Here is a 26,930-nt window from a genome sequence, read left to right as displayed (position 1 = left end):
CCTCACCCTTGTACAAAGGGTCTCGCTACCCGGAGCTCGCAGGCAGCCTGCTGCAGGGGTGGGGGATCGGCTCGGGAAGGAAGAGGCAGAGAACGGTTTTGCAATCACAGCCGGCACAAAAGCCCCAGCAGCTGTTGCTATTGAATGTGAGGGATGGAGAGGCCGTACACACGCTCAAACAACTGCCTGCCTCCGGCGGCTGACGGCCCCAACAACGCGTGGCAAGAACTGTTCGCTTTCACCGCAGTGGTGTTCCTCACACGTGGTAGGCATGCACACACACATAAAAAAAAGAGGGTTTCGGTGTTATGCAATAACAATACAGTGTTATACAATACACAATAGTTAAAAGAAAGGAGGTAATTTTATGGAAGACGTGCCTGAGTAGAATGTACCCCTGCAGGGTAGCCTTTGACTTGCTAGGAGTAAAACTACTGTACTGAGCCCTCTCCTCCAGAAGCAGCACATATGTTAGAAGAAAAAGAGATGTTACAATAAAAAACACAACAAATAAAGAGGTTGGGGAAACACCTTCGGTTCTGGAAGAATCCACCTAAACCTGCGTATCTGTGCCTGTGACTCTCGCTAGGATCTGCTGCTTCAGAAAGCCATTGAAAGGGTCAAACTAATACAAGCTCTTGTCTCGTGCTACTGCCACTATTTATGGGTTAAAAATACTGGGAGAATAGTGGATGTCTCAATATTTTGACCTCAAAAATAGTTACAGTGATATACTGAGATATGGGCACATACAGGCACACAGTTAACATGAAAAATGTTGCAATACAAGGGTATTTATAGACCTCTCAGAGTATATAAGCCACCAAGTAAGTGGTAATATGTGTCCCTGCCACGCTATCATCAGAGATAAAGAAACTAAGCTCCGAAGTGTTCAGCCCAGGAATTTTTCTAGAAAACACTTATGAATGCCTATACATTTGGCTAATGACAATAAGCTTTGTCAGAAAAACTACATCAGTGAAGGGACAGTCAGCCACATCTCACTTCAATACACGACACCCAGTTAAGGCTGTGTCCCCACAGCCCCCCAGACTGAGCAAAAGGGTCCTTTAGCGAGGAGCTCTGGGAGCGGGCAGGAGATGCTGACAGGGCAGGACTGGTGATGCCGCTCTCTGCTGGATTATGAAAGCGACAAATTCCTTTCCCAAAATGCAGCCTCTTGCCCCGAGGGCAGCAGAGCTATGTGAGCTTACATTCAGCCCCGGTCTATCTATAGCTTCTGTACATAGATGACATTGTCTCTCAGCTAAGACAAAGGCTGGTCCTTGTTCCAGTCCTCCAGGACGGATGCTGGCCAAACTGGGTGTAGGTTGAAGAGTGACAAACTCCTGCATCCATCAAAGTCAACGGAGGCACAGGTGGAGAAAGGCAGGCACAGCCCCACCGATGTGCTGGCAGTGATGGAAAAAAAATCAGCCCAGAAGGCAACACCTCCCAAGCTAAAGCTGAAGACACAGGTCAATCAATCTAGGAAAGAGGCAAAAAGGCAAGAGAAGCTGAAAGTCACGAATTTTGCTGGCATAGTGCCACCGACCAGGTAATTTCAACAAAATGTGTTCATGTTTGGAGACTTGTGTCAGGATACTCTACCCACAGAGCACCAAGCTCCACTGGCAACAAGGGTGTGCAGCTCTCCAGCTGGTCCTCTCAGTGTCCTCCAGGCACATGTGGGAAAGCTGCAGTCACATACTCAAGGCAGGTGCTGGCAGTGCACAGCTTTGGTAGATATAAGCAGTTGGGGAACTGACAGAAACCCCTCCAGTCCCCACTGCTCTCCCCTGTAACCTGCCTCTTGCAGGCACCGCTTGGATGTTCCCCACTGCAAGATACAACACTACAACAGGTTTCAACATCCTCCAGTTTCCTGGAGGGGGATCTCGACCTTTCCAGGAGCTGACAGTGAAGAACAGTTCCTGGTTCTGCTGATATCATCACCACTTCCTCTGTCTCCAGGGGTTTGGCAACCTAGACAAGTTCCTCCTGAAATGATCTAAAATCCAGATGTTGCAGATACTGGCATCAAGAACAAAATTTCTACAGTGGAGGATGCTTTAAATGACAATATGAGAAATAGGGGCTGTCTAGCCTCCCAACTCCAGTTCGATTTTATAAGAAAGATTGAAGACCCTGTTCTCCAATGCAACCAATGACATTTCAGGCTCTTCTGGCTCCATAAGAACTATGGTGGTGCAATGTCTGGATCTCCCAGAGGTGGCCGTGGAGACCTGTTCCCCAGACCTCAACCACACAAGGGACCTTGTACTTGTCTCCATCACAGCTTTGCATTGCTTAAAAAAAGACATGAAGGACTGTCCAGGGTCCAGAGTATTGCTGTATTTCAATGATACATCAATCTGGCAAAGCTCAACATCAGCAGAGATGCCAAGTTCAGCACCGACGACCCAGGTGCCAGCCACACAGAGGGGTCAGCCAGCACTATTTGGTCAAAACCAAGTTTTATGATTCAGGTAAAGATGGAGGTTGTCCACAAGACTGCAGGAGCTTTGCAGTAAGTTCCCATTAAAGCTGGGAAGACCCGAGTCACACCGCTGCCAGGTTCCCTCCCAGAGGCTTTTGGAGAGACAGTGATAATCAGTTTTCAGTATCCCAGACACTGATGTAGGGGAAGGTAGCTAGGCTGTAACTCTGGATCACAGAGCTAGCACTGCTCAGTTTAAACAAAATAGGCTCTCTTTGTGAGCCCTGCCTGAGGTGGTCAGCCTCTAACAAAAGACCACTGACAGTCCTTTGGCACGATCTCAAGCAATTTGAACTTTCCGCAGCTTTTGCAGTAACACAGTTCACTTAAAGCTGACACAGACAGGAACTTTCCAGTAATCCTCATGTTAGCTCTTATGCTAGGTTAATAATTCCCTGCTCAATCATCTGTGACCGAGACACCACCAGTGAGATTCTGGTTAAGTCTCACCTACTAAAATGGAGTCAAAAACATATACGGAAAACTTGAAAAAATTAAATAAAGCAAATGCTCTATCATACTTGCATGCAAGGCAAGGCAAAGCAAAGCTGCTGGCTTTTTTAATTTTATTACAGTGGCTTATAATCCAAAATGGGACCAAGACCCTATGCTCTACAAACATAAAAACAAGAAAAACAGCAAACACTGTTCAAAGGACATCAAAAGGAAAGTGTTGCTGAAGATTTTCTGGTTTATGTTTTTTGTCTTTTTTTAAACCAGTAAATAGAGACAAATTTAAACCAAACACCCAAAAATAACACACATCCAACATTGTTAGCCTTAAGGCAAACTCTAAGCTCCCATTTGGGATAAAGGAGTTCTCTGAAGGGCTGGTGACTGGGTCCATGTGAAGAGCCTCTTCCCCAGCACCATGAGGCTCCCAAAGACCTAAACTCCGCAGTCTATCTAGATCATATTCTCACTGCTTTGGTCTTTTTTCTGAAATCTATGGATATCTTCTTTCCTGAACTGATTTTGGCTTAGTAAAGATATTCAGCATGTTCTGATTTTGGTAGAACAGGCTCTTGTAAAAAAAGTCTGGCCATGTACACTCACCTAGGTCTTTCTATCACAAAGGGGTCAGCAAGGGGTCTAAGAAACCAGATAGCCATACCTGTCCCACCTCAAAGCAAAATCCCGACCAGGAAGGCAGCATTAATTGTTAAAGGAAAATACAGGGATTTTTCTTAGCGATTCAAAGGCAATTCATATAGCAATTAAAGTATCAGGTTCAGATGTGGTTATAACAGTGAAAGTATTCAGATACATGAACAAATAACTAAACTGGCACCTGGGGTGAAATGTTTAGCTTGAGTTGAGCTCTTCCCCTAGGGAAGAGAGAGCCACGATGGTCCCTGCGTTCGGCAGCGCAGGGGTCAGCTCGGCTGACACAACACGGGCTTAAGGTGAGCAGAGACCCTGAAGTCATGGGTATCTCCCGCCCACCCCTTCTCCTGGTTGTTTCCACAACCAGCAATTACCTGGAGACGGGCTCAAATGGAATCAAAAGTCAAATGGGGATGAACATCTTAATTTTGACAAGAAACCCAGCCCAGGTCCCGGCTGCCCTGTACCACCTGCAGTGCGGGGAGGAGAGCAAGCCCCGCTCGGCACAGCTCTCCTGCGCACGTTTGTGTTGGCAATCTGCAGGCTAAAAGGCTGCCAACAAATACAAATAAAAATGTAAAAATACATTTGCTGCACCTGGTTCTTTATTCTTCTCTGAAATACATGACTAAGCTTTGCTCTAACATGAGTGGGGAGGTAATATAGCTACTATTTGTGTATCGAAATGGGTATTAGCTGTATCCAAAACACCCCAGTTGGAGGGATGAACAAAGAGAATAACAAAAATCTAGATGGGGCACCCCGCTGCTTCTCAGACAGTAGCCAGCAGCCACCCAGGGACACGTGTTTCTACGGCCAAAGCTTTGCAAGTTTTGCAAAGGAGTTTTAAAGACTGATTTAAACGCAGTAAAAATTTTGCAGGAAAACACAAAGTTCAAGCCACCTGAGAACACTGCAGACAGCTACCACCTCTGTAATTTCCCTGGAAACAGTTTGGGCATAAATATAGCCATTTGCAATGGGATGCTTTCACTTACACCCTCCTGGGCAAGTCAGGCGCATCTGGAGAAATCATCTTCACAGTGTGTTACAAGACTAGGAGTGCTCCTTGTAGGGTGGGAAAACAGACGGCTCAGGGGAGGCATGACAGGGAAATACAAAATCACAACAAGAAAGGGAACAAAGAACAAATAATCCCTGTTCCTCACAGTATAAGAACTAAAGATTGCCCAGGGAAATGATCAGGCAACATGCTTTAACAGAAGACAATTTCTGCAAGTGTGTACATCTGAACAGTGGGGACTGTGATTGGGCAGAAACCTCCGAGAGGGATTGAATAAACTCAGAGATGAGGGGGCCACGGATTGTGGCGCTGTCTCGCCCCATGGGGAGTCAACATCATGATCCAGAGGAAGCCTGTAGCCCCAAAAGCCATTAAACATTTGCCTTCCGGGAGCTGGGACAGCGCAAGAAGAGAAGGACCAGTCTGTACTTGTCCTGTTTCTCATACTCTTCTCCTTAATATTTGTTACCAGGCAGAACTAGAGTGGGGATATTAGCTCAGACATCCCTTTGGCCTCATCTAATTTAGCTTTAATGAGGTGATGCTCATGAAAGCACTGAGAGGTGATGCTTATGCTAGTAAATAAAACAAGGCGCCACATACGATCACCTGCAGCAGTGTCAGCCCTGGACCTGCTGCAGTTCTTGGCCATGCAGCAGTGCCCTGGCAAGCTGGCTGGCCTGCAGGGATGGATCCTGGCCACGCTGGGATGGGACGGAGCAGAGGGAGCCGTGCTGGCCCAGCCAGGCTCTGCCATTTAGCCTGCGGGGCAGGCAAGCATCCCTGCCTTGCTTAATGAGCTTCTGTCAACATTAGCAGGGCAGGTCTTCTCTAACTTTAAATTACTTAAACATGCAAAGCAGCGGTTAAAATCATCCAGACTATTTTCTGCTATCTGTATGGCAGTTGAGCTCATTGATCTCGCACATCAATAAAAGGGCCGCTTAGGCTAATTGGAGGGTATACCTTAATTACCTACACAGGGGGCTGAATCAGGCAGCCCAGCTAAATCCCAGTCCCCCTGCAGCCTCCCAGCCCTAAAATGAGCCGTGCCAGCAGATCCTCTTTCACTGCTTACCTTCCTCTCCTTCAGACTCACTTCTCCTGAAACAGAAGGAAGCCAGCGTACTTTTTGACTAACAAACACATCCAAAAAGGGTGTGTTACACCTCACAGAAATCATAACTCGCTCGCAGAGCAGGATACACCGAAAAAGCTTCTCTGGCGAGAATCGGATTTTCCCAGAGGCTGCTTCTGTGCATATTATATTCAAGACAACACCTTACGAGGGACTGCTCCTGTCTCCAGAGATGGGTGTGAGGGAGCCCGGGGCTCCTTCCCGCCGAGCACAGCCCTTGGCTCCCCACCGGCTCTGCCTCCGCAGGAGCTCCCACCTGCGGATCAAACCAGGTCCTCCTCCCAGGGCTTCGCAGCTGGGTCTGCCTTCCAGCTCACCCCTTAAGGAGGGTTCCTCCTGCAGGAGGAAAGCATCCCTGACTGCCTTTCTTCTGATAGATCCCAGGGTGAGGGGCAGGGTAAGCCTGGTGTCCATCTGGCCACGCTCTCTCTGCCTCCTCCGAGTCCATTAAGAAGAAGACTTGTGGCTTTACGCCACCACAGAGGTGGAGATCTCAGCGTGTGGTTAATATCTTTAACACAAGGACGCCCGAGAGAAGAGTACGAGGGAGGGTTGTTTCAAATCAAAAGACAGCTTGGGAGACATGAAAGCAGCTTTCTTTGTCACGCTACGCAAGCCTGGCTTCAGGGAAGCCATGGCCACACTTTCTAAACCAAACCAATGGATAACTACAGACCAAACACTACCTATTAGGCAGTCATCCGTACAGGTTTCCACACAAATGAGTGGTTTCAGCTTTTTTGGCCACCTTTGATGACGGAGATGGCAAAAAGAGAACCCCGGGTGCAAGGACACAAGTTTAGTCTTGGTGGCTGTCCCGCAGTCCGAGCCGTGTCCCTGCCCGCAGCCCTGGGGAATTAGATGCCAGCCAAGCACCATCACCTTTTGCTCTGACTATGGCTGACATGGACCTTACAGGTCTTCTTCAACAGCTCTGAGGAGCGGCAGACCAAAGGGAGTTAATGATTTCATGACCATTACAGCCCATTTCCCAACTCCGAGTGTTTTTATATGTACAAACCATTGCATGAGCCCGGTTCTGATGAGTCACCCTGTTTAGTTTGACTCATCTCCTCTGCTCCTCACCAAACGCAAGCCAGTACAGGCCAAATCCTACCCGGTTGATACTGTCTCGTGAAAGCAATTAGAGCAAGCCGCTTCTCAGATTTGTAAGGCCCTTGGCTGCAGCTGCCCAGCGCCGTGCGGGAACACACGTGGACGCATCCCGCTTTGTCTCCATCCGGTGTTCCTCCCACCCTCTGTCGTTTCCAAAAACGCTGATTTCCAGCCCTGTGGTCCTCAGGAGACAAAGTAGTGGGAAAGAGAAAAAGGGAAGAAGGCTCGAAGCAGCTCTAGATAAGGTGGTGCCTGAAATCCCAGCAGCCTCCCTGGAGCCACCTCTCCCTTCCCTCCTCTAGCAACGTGTCTACTGGTGGGGCTGCACCCGTCTTTGCAAAGATAGAAGCTTTTTTTTCTTTTTTTTCTTTTTTTAAAGTGTAGCCAGAGTTATGAGTACCATCCGCTGAAGCCAGCAAGGTTTCCCAAAGTGTGAGAGAGGCCAGAGACCAGCCTTTTCTATTCCCCCTCTTTGTTCGGATCAGGAATTTGCAATCCAAATCCCAGCCGCACCAGGGCCGGCAATGAGCCCAGCTGCTGTGAGTAAGAAGCATCTTAAAGAGTTGATGAGGCTGCTTGCCAAGGAGCTGCTGTGAGACAAGGTGAACAGACCTCGAAAAAACCTTTATGTATATAACACCATTAAGATAGCAAATAAAAAACCTGTCCTGCAATGCAAAGGAATGTGATAGTCCCCTATAGTTGCAAAGAGTTCTTGAAATATTAACAGGGTTATCAGCATTCACTTATCGGTTACAGTAGTGCCTAGATAACTCAAAGGGCTGAGCCAGAGCTCATGAATACATACACTTCCTCAATGCAAAATTCTTACTACCAAGGAATTTCTTACTTTTTTTAACCAAAATTTGTTTGTTTTTTATTAGCAAACCTAGAAAGGCAGCTATCTACAGGGAATGAAAAACTAAAATTATTCAGTTGTGTATTTTTGCAGTAATTTATTACAATGTATGTTTCCAAGACAGGTGTTTTTAAACGTTTTTACTGAAATCTCCTATGGTTTTGATGTTAGCACAATGCAGCTGCATTTTGCATCACAAAATCTGTGGTAGGTTCCAGCTGCAGAACTTGTAGGTGGCAGAACTTCATACAAATGAAAGCTGGGAGTTTTGTATCCACAGAAGAGAGTGGTGAGTGCTGACATACTTGCCCACGTGGATTAGGTGCTAAGTATTGCGCACAGAGCACTGGAACAAATTCTCCCCTTAGTTTGAGTCAATGTGGTCACACAGGGACGGCATAACCTTCTCATATGTTGAAAGGACTTTCTAGAGACTTTCTGCCTTCCAGAAGGAACAAAACACAAGCATGGGCAAACATATATAACCTTCTCCAAGAAGCAGCAGCAGAGAACCCACCAAGCCAAGGGCAGACCCTAGACCCACCTAATTACTGCCTCCTCTTTTACAGCATCCCTGGTACCTGTCCAACCATGCTGCACTGTTCCAGCACAAGAAAATAAAAACCCTATTTAAAAAAAAAAAAAACAAACAAAAAACCAAACCAACAAAAATGAATATTTTTCTTTAGGCTTTGGTTGCAAATGCACAGCAGCCCTAAGCTAATCTAAGAGCTGGCTGCCACAGTCCCTTTCCTCCTCTGCACTGGCACTCATCTCATACTGCATTGAACTGCTTCTTCACACTCTTCACACTTTTCTGTCTGTTTGTTTTTTATTGGTAGTTTGGCTTTTTATCAACTTTCATCCTCCCTTGCACTGTCGTTTGATGGACCAAGCTGTTTCTTCATGCTAAGTCAGAAGTGTGTTTTGGGGTTTTTTTTAATAGCAGGTTGGCTTTTTAGCAACTTGGTGCATGGAAACAGCCCGGCACGAGGTCAGACAGGTGCTGGGAAGGAAAAGACTGTAGCAGCCAGAAGCAAGATTGGCTCAGATTTGCTGCAACTTGCAGCCCGTGACGTTTGTGAGTAACTTCCAGCCCCATTCACTTATCTACTGAACCACGCTGCCTTGCGAATTCTTCATCTTCTTTTGATACCAAGTTTAGGAGAAGATAGCAGTGCTGTTACCAACATGCAACAACTTACACAAGCTCAGGTAGTTCAAAGGGCTAATGCATTTACTATTTGTTAATACATGTGTTTAATTTCTGCAGCAAAAAGACAACAGGAAATAATTTTCCCACCAACGAGTCCAACTTTCTATTCAAGGAAGCTTCTCAAGGAAGTGTGTTGTATATACATAATACTACTTACAAACTATCAAGCGTTCATTAATTTATCAAGCCTCATCTTAAACCCAGCTACACTTCTTTGGATCCCTTCACAGAGAAGTTGTTCCAGAAATTTGCTTCCTTAAAGGTTTCAAACACCCTTCTAACATTCCACCTAAATTTATTGAGAGTTGGTTCACAGATAGATTTTTTTTCCTTTAAACTGCCCTGCTCTTAACTCTGTTTTCCATAAGCACTACAGAGAGGTAGGTAGCAATCATAGTCCTCTTTGGTTTTCATTTTGCAATATGAAAGATGCCATCCTCTACCATAAATGATACCTCCAATGAAACAAATTATCGTTCCCCAACTTGTCCTTTTTACCATATAAATTAACTTTTCTTGACTAGGAACTATCAGAATAGTACAAAGAAGAGATATTCGCAGTGCCTTGTATAACAGCATGTAATACCACGCTTTCTTTAATAAACCCATCCCACTTAACAAACCCCTGTGGTGGAAGCCCCATGCGCCAATGCATTTTACAGCTGCCATCTTCCTGAACCAACTCAAACACACAGGCAGCGGCTGGACAAGAAAAGTCACCCAAAGAGTGTCATTTCAGAAAATGGAATAATTTTCCATCCCAGTATTTGATAAGCACTTTAAATACTACGTAAGCAGGTGGAGGGCCTATCTCCAAAGAGAGGGCAGCGTGGTCCTGGCACATCACACCTAGGTAACAATATATTGCTTTTCTTGGGGAAGTGGCAGCGTTGCCTCTAAACAAGCAGCAACACACAATCCATCTGACAGAAATGCAAGAGGTGCTGAAATGCCATCACACGGAGGCTAACCTGTTCCAAGAGATTTCATGACTCATAAATTATCGCAGAGAAAATGAAATGCTATGAAATGCCTAAGAACAGAAATGAAAAATAAATTAAGATGTCTAATAAAGAACAGAAGCAGTCGTGATTTCTTAGTGTGGGTTTATTAACTATTGTGCTTTCCAAAAGTGATTAAATTACCCTGAAGCTCTAATGGATCAGCATCTCATTTGCTAGAGGACCAGCTCTCAGCTGCGAGCTCTGGCCCCCATCCCAGGACCTGAGCATCTTTGCAAGGCGGCTACACCCATCAGCCTCTCCCAGCACACCATGAGGATGGAGCGGGTTCAACAGCAAAAAACCCATCCCCAGGACGGACCACCAGCAAATTAGCTGCTGACTGCCGAGACTGAGAAGCGGGGAGGGGTGACACTGGTCACAAAATTAGTCAGAGCCCTGCTTTTAAGAATGGCCGTATCATAAAAGGGAAAACTACTGCTAAAAGGAAAAAGCACTGGAAACGCAAACGCAGACGCGTGGCTGTAAAATCATCAGGCTGAGCTCTCTGCTGAGTACATGGAGGGATTCAGTGACCCTGAGGGAGCCTTACCTGCTGAATGAGCCAAGAACACACCTTGCCGGGTATTAGGCAACGTCGTGTAATATGACTACAGCAGTAAGCACAAAGGCTCTACAGTGCAAAGAACAACACTGCAAATTTCACAACTGCTGAAATATCTGTTTTCTTTAAAATTCAGTTTCAGCACAGGAATAAAATTTAATTAGTCTTATCATTACTCATTTATATAAGTTCATTTAAATACCTGAAAATGCACAATATCCCAACTTTACACAGCATTAAGCCAGTAAAGCGCCATTCTTATATGATCAGTATGGGATGTGTGAAGTTATTTACACCATGGGATGCTTTCCAGTCTGAGAAAGCTTCCAAATTGGCCAAAGTTGTCACTTCACTTTCCCTTTAAGCCTTGAAAAGAGCAATGGGATCTTTTGACAGCTAAAGTCTAATCAAGGAGATGCAGAACAAAAACCAAGAGAGTCACTGACACCACCTCAGAGCAGGCGAAACAGCCTCTCCTGGAGGATTTTCGCCCAGGAAAAAAGAAGGGATGGGATGCTCAACTGCCACTGGTGGAGTGAAGAATTTTATCTGATCATCTCAGCACTTCAGCTTCAGCACAGTCTGTTGCACGTTGGCTGAGTCAAGGAATGAATCAGTCATCTCAGCTTAAGAAATCCCAACCGCTTGGCAAGGGACATATTTTAAAAGCAGATTGTACACAAGTTCGTAAAATTCATTCATACAAAACAAAGAAGTTCACTGCATAGAATAGAAAAAATATCCTTGTTTCTCAGTTCTCACCTGAGTTTATTGCCATTAATTGGTCATGTCCGTCAATGCTGTTGGTAGTAAATAGGAATTTCTTAGTTTAAAGCCTCTTAAAGCTGAATAAAGTCCCAGACACAGCTATTAGCTGAGCCATAAGGGAGCCAAGGCATGAAGGAACCAGACAGTATGGGCGACTGCAAGCTGTCGCAAGGGATAGGAAAAAAATATAGCCACCATCTACACCCAAACTGGGCCAAATTCCCAGTTCATGGGTACAGGTTTTGCTCCTGTGGACTGCAAAGACAGCAAACACTAACATCCAGTGTGCAGCCTGCCCTACGTCCTGGGGCTGGCCACAGCCATGCCACGACTGCCTGTGCCGCGCAGAAAAACCTCCGTGGGACTGTCACCACCTTATGCCGTGGCCCCTGAGGGGGAAAGGATCGCGGTGGCAAAACTTCTGGAAGTTGTACCGGCAGCCAGCAGCGCTGAGGTCCCAGCCCCAGAATGGCCACTGGGAGTACAAGGGCTGCATGGGCGATGTGATGGCTGTCACCGGTTCACCGGGAGCACCTCTCGGGGCATCCCTGGAAGGGACAGACCCTGCCCCTTGCCTTGGGCCAGCACACACACCTAATAGCAAGTAACAGCATGGAGGTCAGAAGAGGGTGAGGGGTGGATGAGGTGCCCTGCCTCCCCAAAGGCAAGAGGGAAGGCAGTGAGAAAGGGTGCTGCCACCCCATCGGCAAGCACCGTGCCCGGTGGGCAACTGCCTGCCAGCTCCCAGTGCCTGCCGGACACACCACTGGCCGTGCCCGAGGCAGTCCCCAGTGCCGCCAGCCATATCTGGCCATCTCACGGGGCAGTCGGTCAGTCGGTGTCTGGTGGTTATCCTCCTTATTTACAGCAGGTATTACAAAAGCAGCCCCCGCGAGGTCTGCGCTGTGCAGGGACGGCCCTGTACAAACTTGCAGCAGGCAAACTCCGCAGACACGGCGCCTCACTGCAGAACAGCACATGGATCCAAGGAACAGGGGAGGAGAAGATAAGGAAGAAGGAAAGAGGGACACCAGCATGTTTTGTGTAACAAGTTTCGGCATCCACCAGCTCCTAAAATGCACCTGGCGTTCCCACTTTGCATAACCAGTGCAACCAACCAGCGCCTGCTGTCAGCAGCTTGGCCAACAAACCCATGTGTTAGGTGGCCAAACTCAATGCAGAGTAACGTCGGGTAGCTTAATAAGCAGGACCTAAAAGTTCTCCTGTCTCACCTAACATTCCAAAAAACTCACGGAAATTTGCCCACGTGGCTTTAGCCGGTAACGAAACCTTTTGCAAACAGCCTGCTAAACCAACCAGAAGGGCACCAGCAGGTTTCGTGATCTCGAGAAACTGAAGTTAAGACGGGATTTAAACTAGCAGGCAATTATCTGCCAGATGGAGAGCTCATCATGCAGAGCACACATTGCTAAATTACACCGTGTCAATAAAAGGAGGCCAACATCAGAAATACACCCCGTGAGAAGGGAAACTGAGTCAACCGATGGGAGAGTTCAACCCAGCCATCGCTGCCAAGAGACCTTTACCGAATGTGTCAGGACAATGTTGGCTAGCTGTAGCGTCAGCGAGCACGTTGCGGGAAAAGCCACAGGATCCAAGCGACGAGTGGCAACATGTTGATAATTACTAGCAAGTCTATCATCACGGCAAACTGCAGTGGGAAAGAGGATTAAACAGTAGGCGAAGACGGGTTGAACTCTGGATATTTAGCAGCGTAATTTAAGTCTGAGCCCGTGAATCCCTCCATAACTGACCCTTTTGCCCATCTGGGGGACGTTCCACATAAAAGCAAAATACGTTTACAAATACTTAAAGCCAGAAGACAAACAAATCAGCTCTGATCAATAGGAAGGTACTCTCTGGAAAGCCCTGGGGCTTTTGTCTATTTTACCTTTGAGTTCCCAGGTGGGAAGAGCCGAGTCCCTGGCTACAGCCAGAACTGACCCAGTCCTGACGTGGTTCACAATCCAGCTTGTATTATGGCCTAAACAAAATCCAGCAGCTGAAGGTCAAAGCCAGATGGCCCACGCTGCTGCTCGACTGAAGCAGAGGTGCCCACATACACAACCATGAGCCAGAAAGCCTCTTCTCCAGCACCCTGCAAGTGTGAGCATGACCCTGTAGCTTATGGCACTTACCAAAGAGATGGGAAACGTGAGTCCCGCAATGGCTTCTGTACCTTATTCGGCTCCTCTTTAATGTATAGCACAGTAAGAGCTTTGAGATTAAGGGCTGGAGCCCAGCCCATCTCTGCCCTCGCTAAGTGTCCTGATCGCTGTGCTGAGTGAAGTGCCCAAGCTGTAGCGGGATGGTATTTCAAGTACTCCTACTTTATAGGACACTTAACTGCCTAAAACAGGATACCGCTGCAGGGAACAGGCACCTAAAAGTGAGGGGCTGTGGCAGTTGATGGTCAGATATAAATCCTCTGCTGGACCTCAGCTGCGAAAGGTGCCAAACGCCTCTTCCTAGCCATGCTAAGCTGTGCCTGTAGCGTCTGGCAGCTAGCAACCACACACTGCTAAAATAAAGCAACGCACTACTATGAGACAGCTTTTACACAATTTAAACTTAATTCAGACAGCTAAATAAATAAATAAATTATAAAAAATAAAAATCACAGCTTGGATTTTAAAGGGTCTCCTTTAGAAATAGACCCATCACGAACATCGCTGCAAGCACACAAGGGGCTGGGCTGGTTCCTGGAAAGTTCAAAAGTGCTATGACAGGAATTCAACCCAATAAACTCAATGACTTTTTAACATCAGTTTTGAATAGGGTCAAGGAGTCTGATCTGGAGCTAGTGAAAGGAAAGAGCAGACCCAAGGGATGCAGCAGCTCTTTGTACCCATACTGCGTGCTCCAGTGGCATGGCAGCTATAATCACCTCGAGCACATTTGCTTCCAAACCTAACAATCCCTTGGGATCAAACAGCAAAGACAGATGCTAGGTGCTGGCCATCACGTCTGTGAAACTCCAATCTGGTAATGAAGTCCCTGCTCTGCCCCTTTTGGTGGGGTCCAGATGCTTTTGCTTTTCCCTGAAACTGGATCTAGCCCACAGACTCCACAGCAGGCAGGGAGATGCCATGTTGACAATAGTTGTTAGCGATGGCCTCTCCTTCTCCTTTCTTCAAAAAACCCTGAAATATTTTGACCAGATGCGTCATTTTTGAAAGTGCTGGAGACCTGACGGAATGTAGCATCTATCACGCATTGGGCAATGGTGTTGAAAACAGATTACTTTCCTTTGTGTTCGATAAGCGTAACATGTCTAAGTTTATTATGTGGTCCCCTGAGGATTAATTACAGGTTTACCATTTCATTTATTTGCTTTTTTTTGTGCTTGGCATGTGTAAACACTAGAAAAAATACAAAGGTGGTTACAGCTTAGCAGCATTAATGACTTGTTGAAACAAAGTCCAAAAGTTTTCCTTTCTCTCCAGCAAATCCTACTTTTCTGTCCAACTGCTATTTTTCAAGTGCAAAGATCATCTTTCTGAAGTATTTTAAAATTTTATTTCTTTGTTGAATGCCTAATCCCCGTAAAAGCATACTTTCCTCCTTCATTCACTCAAATTCTTGACAATATTTAGTCGCTCCTAACATTATTCATGGCAAAACTTTTTCCTGTTTGCAAATTACAGCCTCCCCCTTCCATCTAGTCTGCTAAGCCTGTTACTACAGGTAGTTTGCTGAAACAGATGTAAGTACAATCATCCCTACAAAAGAAAACAAACCCTTCCGCCCTGGCACACACATTCAGGGTGGGTTCATCCCACTGAGCACTAGCCACCTGACAACAAGGCAATTAGCCCAACTCAGTCACTCACATTCCCGCTTTAATCAGTGAGGTGAGATGGGCATCTCCAGCCAGCAGCCCTCCTGCCTACCATGGCTGCAACCTACACGACTACCTTTGAAGAGATACCTGATTTCTTGGGCAGATCACGGTAGGTGATACAAATCTGACCGTAGGAGCCAAGCTGTACCTTTCATGAGGCTGTTTCAATCAACGCATTGCAATGAAATCTCAACCAAAGTGCATGCACCCGGGTCTTGCAAAAAAAAGGTGTTAGGCAAAGCTTGCCAAGCAAACAAGAGATCACTCAATGGCAGATTTCAAAACTTTCCATGAAGATTACATCCTGCCCCTTTTGGAAACTTGGATTACACCTATAAATAGTTCAGTATTTTTCAACACTGGAAAAAGAGCTGCACTGGGGGGAAAAATAATAAAAAATGTCACTTGTTACAGAAACACAAAGTGGCAAAACTTAATTTAATTGGGTCTCAGGTGTTCTCTCTTTCAAGTGGACAACAGTGTGAACAAGGCTTTGAAGAACTGAGCCCCTCGTCAACTTATTCTGTACTCTGATTTATGCAATCTTTTGGCCAAATACTCATAAAAAAAGGAGCAGATGACAAAAAAGCCTATCATTCATAAAAGACAGCAAGCACTGCCTTATTTGTATCTTAAATGGCAAAATTGATTTCAGAGTAGCTGGACTACTCTTTTACCTAAAAACATCATCATTCCCACAGAAACCAGGACAGAAAGACTATAACATGGAAGATTGCCAAAAAGGGTCATTAGATCTGATATGAGTATCTTTAGCTCTTCTATCCCTCCTACATTTCCTAGAGACTCTCCGTAGATATTTTTGGAAATACAAGTCAGTACACCAAAGGAAGCCAAGAGAGACAGTTGCCCAAATCCTGTAAATTAGGCAATACTGAGGTAAGCAGGTAAGTTGTGTTGTTATCTCCAGCACCTAAAAGTAGCAAGTCTGTCCCCACCAACTGGCTCTCAAAATCCCGAGGGCTTATAAAAGAGAGGGAGAAAGGATGAAGAGCGTGGATCTTGTGTCCGACATTTGATCCTCCCCTTACTCATCTTCCATGCATGAGCCCTACAAGGTAGAGTTGCCTACGCTGCTAAATATTGAAAAGGTATTTGTAGCACGTAGGTTTAGAGGAACTTTCTGCTTCACGTTTGCTTGCTCCTCCCCGTAAAGTAATTCTGCTCCCAACTTTTAGAGCAGTTACATTCTCACAATCTTTGTGTCGGTCTCACCTGGACCCATGAGGAAAAGGAGGGTCCCAGTGGAATCGCAAGCCGACGCCGTGCTACGGTGCAGTCATTGCTGCCTATACCCAAAATAACCAGATAAAAGCGACCTCAGCTACCTGAGCAACCTGGTCTAGTGGGAGATGTCCCTGCCCATGGCAAGGGGGTTGGAACTAGATGATCTTTAAGGTCTTTTTCAACCCGAACCATTCTATGATTCTATGCCAACGTATGCAGCAGCTACACACCTGGCTGAACTGTAAACACCGTCATAGGTGTTGCATGCTATCACATGCCCCTGAACCCATGAACCCTGAGCACCTGGCCAGGCAAAACGCCGGAGCAACCCGCCAGCTGCAGACCTGCAACACACCCTGAGCGGGAGACCATGGATGAGTCTCCCCAACCCTTCCTTGAAGATGCTGGGAGACACCAGGGCCACGCTCTGACCAGACGGGTGGAAATGTGAGGATGTCTGGGTTCCCATCCAAGAGTCTGCTAAGTGTCCCGCCACTAAGAGCCCTACCAGAAGAGTGGTGAGCACGCTACCTACCTTTGCCTAATGTCATACTTTCAAACCCAGCATTACTTTCCTCCGTCATGGGATGTCTGAGAAAATCCATTCAGCTCAAAGATGGGAGTCAACAATGAAAGGGAGTTTCAAGATATTAAGCATATACACTGAAGGAAAATGGACCATTCAATGAGCAAATGTAAAATTATACACTTTATCAGCAGCCAGCCACTTCCTCAGGTAGCACTTGGGATGTCAGAGATAATGAGGTATAAAATCCCACTGCTTCACATCACCTACTTTCTCCATCACTAATTCCACTGCAGATTTACTATCATCCTAACATCCAAACCTAGAAAGCTGTTCCTATATTCGAAACAAAGGGTTCTTTTGTCATTACCCTTGACAACAATTCGATGTTTACTCTGTATTTGGCGCTTAGCAGCAGGATGCACAACCCCAGCCTAAAACAATTCTGAACTGCAAGGAAACGTGCAACCAGAACAACAGAACAAAAGAGGATCCTTCCCAACCTGCAAGTCAGAAGTAAGAGCACTTCAGTGACTTCTAAGAGGGAAGCAAATTACAAGGGAATACACCAAGGAAACCAATTCATTAATACACCCTGAAGCTTAGAAAGTAACCAAAAAAAAATAAAACAATTACTAATTCAATTTTTAAATAGTTATTAAAACCATCTCCCCATTTGCAAATAATTTGAAAATAGGGGAATTTTTTTTTCCTGGCAATCCCACCATCATACTTCTCTAAATTCAATTCCTATCCCTTGGGACTTGATTAGCAAGTAAAACCTAGTAGATCTTTCCCCCTCTCACATCTTCAGTCTCATTCTTCTTATACTTTCTGCTTGTTATCCTAAAGCCTCCCTCTTTCCCAGAAATCGCTGAGAAAAGCATCAACATTTAGGCAACAAAAAATTAAAATAAAATTATCGCTACACTGAGCAAAGTGTATATAAAACCAGCCCCAAACCCCTGCAATCTCAGTAAGCCATTTCTCATATCTTCTCAATCAAGGCAACTCAATAGCTTGTACAGAAATCTTAACAAAAAGATGCTGCAAATAGAAACACACCCTTGGGTTTTTAAACAGCATTGCTGAATTTGGGTTTATGTAGGGCTTTGAGATACACTATTTTTTTTCCTCCAGGAACTAATTGTGACCTCTAGTATTTATAGTGCAAAGTTTCACTTTGTGGGACAAGGTTACGAAGTGCCATCTGTGTATGCTTCAACCAAGACATACTAAGGTAGAAATATCTCGTTAAAAACTGTGTAATAAAAAATAGGAATATACAGCCTACACCACACACAGACAGAAACAGGGAGAAACAAACATTTTTAGTGACAGCTACATTGCACAGGAGCATTTTCTGAAAGAAGCTGACTGACAAAATAGCTTCTATCTGAGATAAAACATCTCATTTACTTTCTAAAGTGTGCTGTAATAAACATTTCTTTTTTTTATTACTGGGGATAACTATTTTAGCAAAGAAATTGCTTATTTATGGTAGCTTCAGCTGTAGATAACTCCAGATTTATTTCCATGCAGAAGATAGCTTTTATCTCAGTAAAAAGTTATTTTGTCAGTCAGCCTTCCACTAAATATTTTCCTCTCATAGCCATAGACGTTTTCCTGTCTTTTGAAACAAAAATACACCACTCCTATGAAATCCAGGGATGAAGTGGAAGGAAGCACACACAAAAGCAACAAGGCAGCGACAGCTTTTTATCGGCTGGAACAGGTCATACAGCTGAAGAGGGAAAGTCAAATTCCTGCAGGCTGGGGGGCGGGGGGCGCACACATCTGAAATGCATCTCACCTATGGGATGGAGTGGGACAGAACCTATATGGATGCAGTAAAGGATTTAGGTAGCCACAGCAGATCCAGGAGCTACCCTAACATTAAAATGATGGGCACTGCTCTTGCTTTGCTATTTTAGGAAAATAAATATGTGTTAGGAAAATAAACAAGTGTTCAAACCCACCGCTACTAACCATTATGGGTCCTGCTTCACTTCAGCTCCCCTTAACACACCAAGTAACAATCTGGGCTGCACTCTCACAGCTCGCACAGTATCACACCATCTTTGTAAACAAGGTCCTGGTCCTTGCAGTCTTCGAGCTGCTGCCTTCTCTCCTCTCAGTGCAGGATGCTCGTGCCAAGTGCAAGCACACGAAAATCCCGGGAACACATGGGTGCACAAGCCCTGCTCCTACTCAGAGGAAGGGAGAGGAGCCTCCATCCGTCTGTGCCCACCATCTCCCAACTGAATGACCCACAGGGATCCCACCACTGCCACTGGTGGGAATGTGTTTCCCTGGGGGGCGCCCAGGGAGAGCAGGTCAGGTGCTACCTGCCCCTCGCTGACCCTGAAAGCAAGTCCTCGCAGGCAGCCAGAAGCATCACCCCTAAAAGAACCTGCGGATCTGCCCCTCCGAAACTCACAAGGCCCTGGCAGCCCCCTCCACCCCACTCCCCAGAGCGGGGGCTCGGAGCCTCATGCTGCCAAGGCGCCTGGCCAGCACCCCCATCAGTCACCCTCCATGCCCAAAGGTGCCCTGCGCTTACAGAGACATCCTTTCCCTCTAGTTTCTCTCTCCCCTTTAATCCCCAATCTCCACACACACAAATACCCCCCCCCTCCCCCCCAAGCCTCGCATCTCAGGCACAGCTGTGGCCTTACCTTTATCAGAAGGGCTAAACCAAAGTATTGTGCCTTCTGTTACATTTGTATGGAGAAGGCACAGAGCTGGAGATCCGGGATCATTAGCATAATGACTTTTAAATTACAATAATAAAGAAGATCCTTTAACAAGCCTTGAGTAAAAATCCCTAGTTTATTGCAGCACGAATGAGCTCTATCTTAATTTGTGTTTGCCGATAGTCAATAACCTCACTAAGTGCCACTGCAGATTAAAAGCCAAAGAAATGTAAAAGGCGACACTTGAGCTCAGATGCCTTCAAAACCGCTTGGGTGTCTATCCCTCACCGCGCCAGGGGCACTACCTTCCCCAAACTGGATGTTGTGTAACGATATTTCACATTCATCTGGAACCCTCAAAAGCTGTAGCGTACAAAACCCCGGGGGGCGGAGGGGGGGTGCGTGTGTGTGTCTGTCTGCCCCGGTGAATCAGGCTGGGGTTCCCAGAGGAACATCTACTGTACCCCAGCGAGCTGTCCTGGATGATAAGCGGGACTCGGTGCGGCAGCAGCACGGCCGCGCAGGTGCCAGCAGCGTCTGCAATGGGATACCCGGGAAAACTTGTGCAGCAGTTGTGCAAAACTCAGGCCAGCACCAGCCTTCCTCCCACCCCCCCGACCCCTGCACCAGCGGGGACCAGGATGTAATGTTTAACGGGGAGGAGTACCGTGTGACTTGAGCAATGTTTAACCCGTTTTTTGACCAAATAAATCCCAGTTGAACATTATTTTGAACATCCCTGTGGACAAAAAGTAATGTTTTAAATGATCCTGTCAATATAAGCCATATATTTAATAGTAAGAAATCTATTAGTAAGAAATCACAGACTGCTTGACTCTTGACCACCTGTTTCAGAAGCCCGGAGTGAAATCCTGCCCCCCTGGAAAGCAAGGGCAGGATTTCAGCAGGGTCCAGGTTTCACCCCAGTTGTCAAAACAACCTAAGGACCCAGTGTGCAGGCATGGGAATATGAGGCCAAGCGCTGCCTTTCTGTAGGAAAGCCTTGAAGGTCCAATGGAAGGAGGAGAATGTGTCCTTTTAAGGGACCCCTGGAGCATATCTGGATTAGTTTCACCCCAAAGGGGTCTGGTTTGCTCACTCAGACGGCTCTGCACGCCAGGCACGGGCAGAGGGGCACCCAGAGAGATTCACTTCAAAAGAGACTGACTTCAAAAGCTCCCTCCCGATCCAAAGCAAAATGCTAATATCCACACCACCCACATTCCTCATTCCTCTGCTTGGGTCGGTTCCTGGCCAACAGCGGGGGCACAGCCAAGCAGGTATGGTGGCACCAGGGCGAAGGCAGAGCCCGCCCCGGGCTGCCCACCATCCCACCCAGGTTCTGACGTTTACACCATTAAGAGTAAGTTTTAAATGCCAACTGTGCCGTTTTCAGGTTTTACGGAACAGATCAGCTCCATTTTGTTTATACGCAGAAGGCCAAAGTTGCCGCGCGTATTTGAGTAATCCCCAAGCCAAATGAAAGAATGCTGGTTTTAGCCAAGTCTTAAAGTCTCAAAGTAATTTAATTGAGTAGCGCGGCTCCTCACGAGCCTCGCACACACTCCGCGGCACAACACAGCACTCGGTGGAAATAAGATTTTTTTATAGCAGCAGCGTTACTTCCGACTCGTGTATAGATCAAATTCCCTGAGTCCATCGAGAGCTCCCTCCAACCCTCCCCTGACCTGAAGAGCAGCCGGGAGCAGGGCAGGAGGTTGTGTTTGTCTGGGTTGAGAGGTTAATGGCTACTCCGTAGACACCTTTTTCAGTTAACTGGCAGGTCATTTTAGCAGATGATTTGCAGGTATTTTGCAACACTTAAAAGATAACCCTGTGTGGCGCTTCTGTCTGAGCTGCTTCTCTGTCTTTTTCTTTTTTTTTTTTTTAAAAGACTGCATCAGATAAAACGGGAGAAAGCAGGCAGGTGAGAGTTTCCTGGGCACAACCACAGGCTGCCAAACTCTGCCCTTTCAATTGCCGAACAGCAAACTTCTCCAAATTAACATCAAATGGAGTTCAGCGCTGGCCAAAATTATTTTAAAATCCCATCCACAAAAAGCTTTCATCTTTCAAATATCTTGAGACACGCAGTGGACAGGCAGTTTTTATCAACATCACAGCAGAGTTTTAAAGTTCACACCTTCACCAAACACGAAAACAATGCCGAAATGATCCGGCTCCTATTACTTAAGAAAACAGAGGTCTTCATTCCTACCTGAGATTTCATCCACTTAAACCATGTAAATCATTAGACTGAGAAAGGAATGGTACACGTCATCTATTCTTCTGTCCTGAGCACACTCTTCATCTAGTCTAACCAAACGACTTTTCCAAGCTTCTTGCTCCAAGTTGAGTTCTTATCTTCTGCTACTAGATAAAGAGCTACTGGTTCAGGCAGACACTGACCACGCAATCACCTGTGCCTTAATCCGAATGTTTTTCTTTAAGGTCACAAGCCAACTGTCTGTTTTTTCTGCAAGTCCTCACAGGACATGGAAACGGCATTTGTGAGCTAATTTACCACATCAGCTGCCCCACCGCCCCAGCTTTTTGGAAGAACCAGGAGTGGCTTCTCAGGTGATGCACCGCAGTGAATGCAATCAGTTCACGTAATATCGCATTCGTTTTCCCAAAGCAAAAAGGACCTCTAGCCTGCAAACCCAAGGGAGAGCGTGGCTCTCTCTCCCAAGGCCCCGCCGCACACCGTGACTACTTACAGTAAAACAAGCGCTGCCGGGATTATGCCACAGTTTGATTATTATTATTTTTTAATACAACCATCCAAAAAGAAACATCTCCCAAAGTGTCATTTTATGTACCTAGTACTTGCAGCTATTTTTTTTGCAGGAAGAATACAAATATTAGCTTTAGGTTGCAGAGAGAGGTGGTGAGGAATGTATCTGGTTAAACCTCTGAAAGTCAACACAAGTACGGGATCAGGTCCACAGTAAACTTTATAGAGTGGCACCTGCAGAGGAAATTACTCATTGCATGATTGATGCCACAATTAGAGGCATAAAGAGTAATTCCATGATAAACAAGCAACTGAGCAGAAAAAGAATAATATCCTAAGAGCATATATGTGCTCATATAAAAGTATATATTGGACAATATTGAGCAGTCTTCACACACACACACACCCCCAATTAGGAAGGAAGTTAATGGTACAGTACCCCTCCCTCTTCCCTCCTCTCCCTCCCCCGGCAGCACTGATTTTGGGGCTGTATTTGGCCAGTATCTGCCCCTAGCTCTCCTAAAGCAAGCCCGGTGCAATTAGCTGTGTTACACAGCCATAACTCATGGCTTTCCGAGTTGCCATCTCCCACAGGAACACATGCCAGCCATGCCAGCCGGCGCATCCACCCAGGCCACACCAGTGGAGAACTGGTCTGAGGTCTAAGGATTTACCAGCAAAAACTCCCGTTATGCAGAAGGGAATAAACATGTTTTGTTACTAAAAAAAGCAGAGGAGCCAAATCTCAACTCTTTTTTTTTTTTTAGAGAGAAAAAAAAGAGAGGGAGGGGAGGTGGTGTTAGAGCTACGTGTGCATTCCCTACATCTTTGCAACTTACAGCATTTATTACCTTTATGGACCCACATCAGAAAAGCTTCAGCCAAGGTACCACCTAAACTGAGGGAGTATATACGAGTATACACACACACTTGTTTTTATTTACCCTTGTGATCCACGTTTACTAAACAACTTCAACCCACCACTTCAATCCACAGCACATGGGCCTGATACATTTTTGTGGTTCCTCTCCAAAAATTTCGCAGGTAAACTGCTGCCTCGGGAAAGCGAAAGCTGCGCGCTGAACTGCAAGCGGGTTGTTTCTGCCCATGCCCCCGTACTGGTCTGACAAGCAGAATTACGCGCTTTATGAACCTCGAACGCCTGCTTACCTGAGACCGACACTTTCATGAGGGCTTCCAAGGGTCTGTTGTTGTCCAGATCGCGACTGAGTTTGAGTTCCCCAGTGGCGGAGTCCAAAAGCAACAAGTTTAATTCATTGCCTTGCACAAAGGTGTAGGCCAGGCTGTCAGACACATCGGGATCATGAGCCGGGATCTTGCCAATCACGCCGGAGGGGAAGCTGTTAGACTTGTTGGTCACATAGTTGTTGAAGAGGATCTGGAAGTCCTGCAGCACGGGTGGGTTATCGTTCTGGTCCAGGAGGCGGATGTGCACTGTTGCCCGGCTCACGAGAGGGGCTGAAGTGGCCTGCACCACAATCACATACTCTGTCCGGCTCTCATAATCCAGGTCCATGAGGGCCGTGAGGTCTCCGTTGAGCAAGTCTAGTTGGAAGACCTCAGGGATGTTCCCCTCTACGATCTGGTACATGATCTGTGCGTTGGTCCCCTCGTCAGGGTCAGCTGCACTGATCCGTGCCACAATAGAGCCCACAGGGCTGTTCTCCTCCACGAAGATGTCAAATTCATCCTTCTCAAAGACAGGGGGGTTGTCATTGATGTCCAGCACAGTCACTTGGATATCCACAGAGGCTTTCAGCGGTGGGCTCCCCCTGTCCACAGCAAAGGCCCGCAGGCTGTAGACAGCCACGTTCTCGCGGTCCAGCTTGCGCAGTGTGCGTATCACTCCAGAAGTGGGTTCGATGTAGAAGTCTCCATCTCCATCGTCACCACCTTGGAAGGTGTAGAGGAGACGGCCATTTAGGCCCGAGTCACGGTCGGTGGCGGACAGCTGCAGGACGCTGGTGGAGAGCGGCACATCCTCAAAAACCGAGCCCTGGTAGCGGTCACGCAGGAAGCGAGGCGCATTGTCATTGGCATCCAGGATGAGGATCTCAACATACGTGGTGTCTGATTTCTGAGGGATGCCATTGTCATGGGCTGTAATGGCCAATGTGTAGGATGCCTGGTCCTCGTAGTCCAGCTCCATCAGGGTGGTGATGGTGCCTGTGTCAGGGTCGATGCGGAACTGAGGGATGTTATCATCCAAAATGTAAGTGATTCTTGCATTCTCCCCTGTGTCTTCATCAGTGGCACTGATGGTGACAATAGAGGTGCCGATGGGCTTGTCCTCGCTGACGCTCACTGTGTAGTGGGAGCTCTGGAAGACTGGGCGGTGTGTGTTGGCATCTGTGACGTTGATGAAGACCTGGACAGTGTCAAAGCGAGTGCCGTCAGAGGCAGTGACTGTCAGCACATACTGCCTTTCCTGCTTGTAATCCAGGGGCAAGGCCAGCGTGATCAGCCCCCCGCCGCTCTGACTGGTGATGGCAAAACGGTTCCTGGTGTTGCCACTGGTGATCTGGTAAGTCACAACACTGTTAACGTCCCTGTCCACTGCTGTCAGGGTCAGGACACTGCTGCCCACAGCTGCGTCCTCGTTCAGTCTGAGGTGATACACCTTCTCCGTGAAGGTGGGGTTGTTGTCGTTCACGTCCAGGACAGTGATGGACACACTGGCTGAAGAGGTCATGACCGGCACACCATGGTCCCTGGCCTCCACCCCGAAGTGATAGTTCTCCACAGTCTCTCGGTCCAGCTCTGCAGATACTGTGATCCACCCCGTGCTGTTGTTTATCTGAAAAGGGAACCCAGAGTCACCTGCTACAGGGGCACCTCCAGTGGAGGGTGCCATCTCTATGAGTTTGTACTCCAGGCGGGCGTTCTCCCCAGAGTCAGCGTCCACAGCCTGGATGTGCAGCACCGAGTAACCCAGAGGAACGTTCTCCAGCACCGTGGCCTGGAAGGGAGTGCTCACAAAGATGGGGGCATTGTCATTCACGTCCACGACCTGCACCGACACCATGCCACTGGAGTTGATCAAGGGAGGCCTGCCCCCATCCTGGGCTTTGATTCGAAGCGTGTACTCCCTAATAGTCTCATAATCCAGAGGGTTGATCAGGTCGATGGCACCGGAGAAAGAGTGGATGTAGAACTGGCCTTTCAGGTTGCCGCTCACGATGCTGTAGTGCACCTGAGCGTTGCTGCCCCGGTCCTGATCCGTGGCCTGCACCTGCAGTATCTGGCTGTTCACCGGAGCATCCTCTGGCACCTGGACCAGGTAGCGTTTCTCGCTAAACTGAGGGTAGTTGTCGTTCTCATCCTCTACAGTGATGTGCACCATAGCCGTGGCGCTCCGTGGTCCTGGATCCTTGCCCTGGTCATTGGCTTCCACCACCAGGTGGTACTCGGAGACCTCCTCACGGTCCACCGGGGCTCGGGTCCTCACAACCCCAGAGCGCGGGTCAATCTCAAAGACCCCATCACCAGCTCCTGGCTCCAGCAAGCGGTAAAGCATGTTGGCGTTGGCTGGGGCATCGCCATCGGTGGCACGGATGGTCAGCACCTCGTAACCCACCTCCAGGTTCTCCCGGATGCTCTCCCGGTACTCGGGTTGCTCAAACACCGGCTCATGGTCATTGGTGTCGCTCACCGTCACCGTCAGATAGGTGGTGGCCGAGCGGCGGCGTGGGGAGCCGTGGTCGGAAGCAGTCACCTTCAGCACGTGGGTGTCCTTCGTCTCCCGGTCGAGGCTGCGGGCGGTGACCACGCTGCCCGTCTCGGCGTCGATGGAGAAGTAGTCGTTGGAGCGCTCGTCGAAGAGAGCCTCCATGGAGTACGCCAGCCGGCCGGCCTCCCCCTCGTCGGGGTCCTGTGCCCGCAGCACGATGACGGCCGTGCCGGCCGGCTCGTTCTCGGGGATGGACACCTGGTAGCTGGGCAGCTGGAACTGCGGGGGGCTGTTGAGGCTCCGCGCCCGCCGCGCTCCTGGCCGCCCGCCGCCCTCCTCCTGCCCCGCGGCCGACGGCGGGGCGCAGCCCACGGCGGTTCCGCGGGGCTGGGCGGCCGCCCTCCGCCGGGCGCTGCGCGGACAGGGCCCGGCTCCGCGGGGCCCGGCGGGCGGAGCGCGGCGCAGCGCGGCCCCCGCCGCCCTCAGGCGCCCGGCGGGCGGCAGCACCGGCGGCTCGGCGGCGGCGCGGCGCTCGGCGGCCCCCGGGGGCAGGTGGAGGATCGGTGCGGAGCGGGGCGGCCGCAGCTCGCCGCCGCCCGCCGGCGCCAGGGCGCAGAGGAGCGCGGCCCAGGGCAGGCAGGCGGCGGCGGAGAGCCGCAGCATCTCCGGGGCTCAGCGGGCAGCGGTGCCGGGCAGAGGGCTGCCGCACAATCCATCCACCCGCCGGGCTGCCCGCCCGCCCTCATCCATCAGCCGCCGGCTCGGCTCCCCCCCTGCCGCCCTCGCCGCCCGCCCGGAGCCCCGCGCCCCGTCGCCGTCCCCCGGGCAGCGGGGCTGGAGAGCTCCAACTTTTCCACCTTAAACTTTGAAGTGAGT

The 26,930-nt window shown here is 48.2% G+C and overlaps 1 protein-coding gene across 1 annotated transcript in view; it reads right to left on the bottom strand.

The window, feature by feature from the left end:
- CELSR1 (cadherin EGF LAG seven-pass G-type receptor 1) overlaps positions 1 to 26,717 on the bottom strand; it is a 170,339-nt gene extending 143,622 nt beyond the window's left edge. Inside the window, exon 1 of the mRNA XM_074166519.1 lies at positions 23,534 to 26,717. Within this exon, the coding sequence (XP_074022620.1) occupies positions 23,534 to 26,717 (3,184 nt within the window). The remainder of the gene's footprint in view (positions 1 to 23,533) is intronic.
- Between the last annotated feature and the right edge of the window lie 213 nt (positions 26,718 to 26,930).

The sequence above is a fragment of the Numenius arquata genome, chromosome 2 (genome assembly GCF_964106895.1).
Source record: "Numenius arquata chromosome 2, bNumArq3.hap1.1, whole genome shotgun sequence".
NCBI lineage: Eukaryota > Metazoa > Chordata > Aves > Charadriiformes > Scolopacidae > Numenius > Numenius arquata.
Note: the sequence above shows the minus strand (reverse complement) of the source record. Positions and strands in the feature narration are given on the sequence as shown.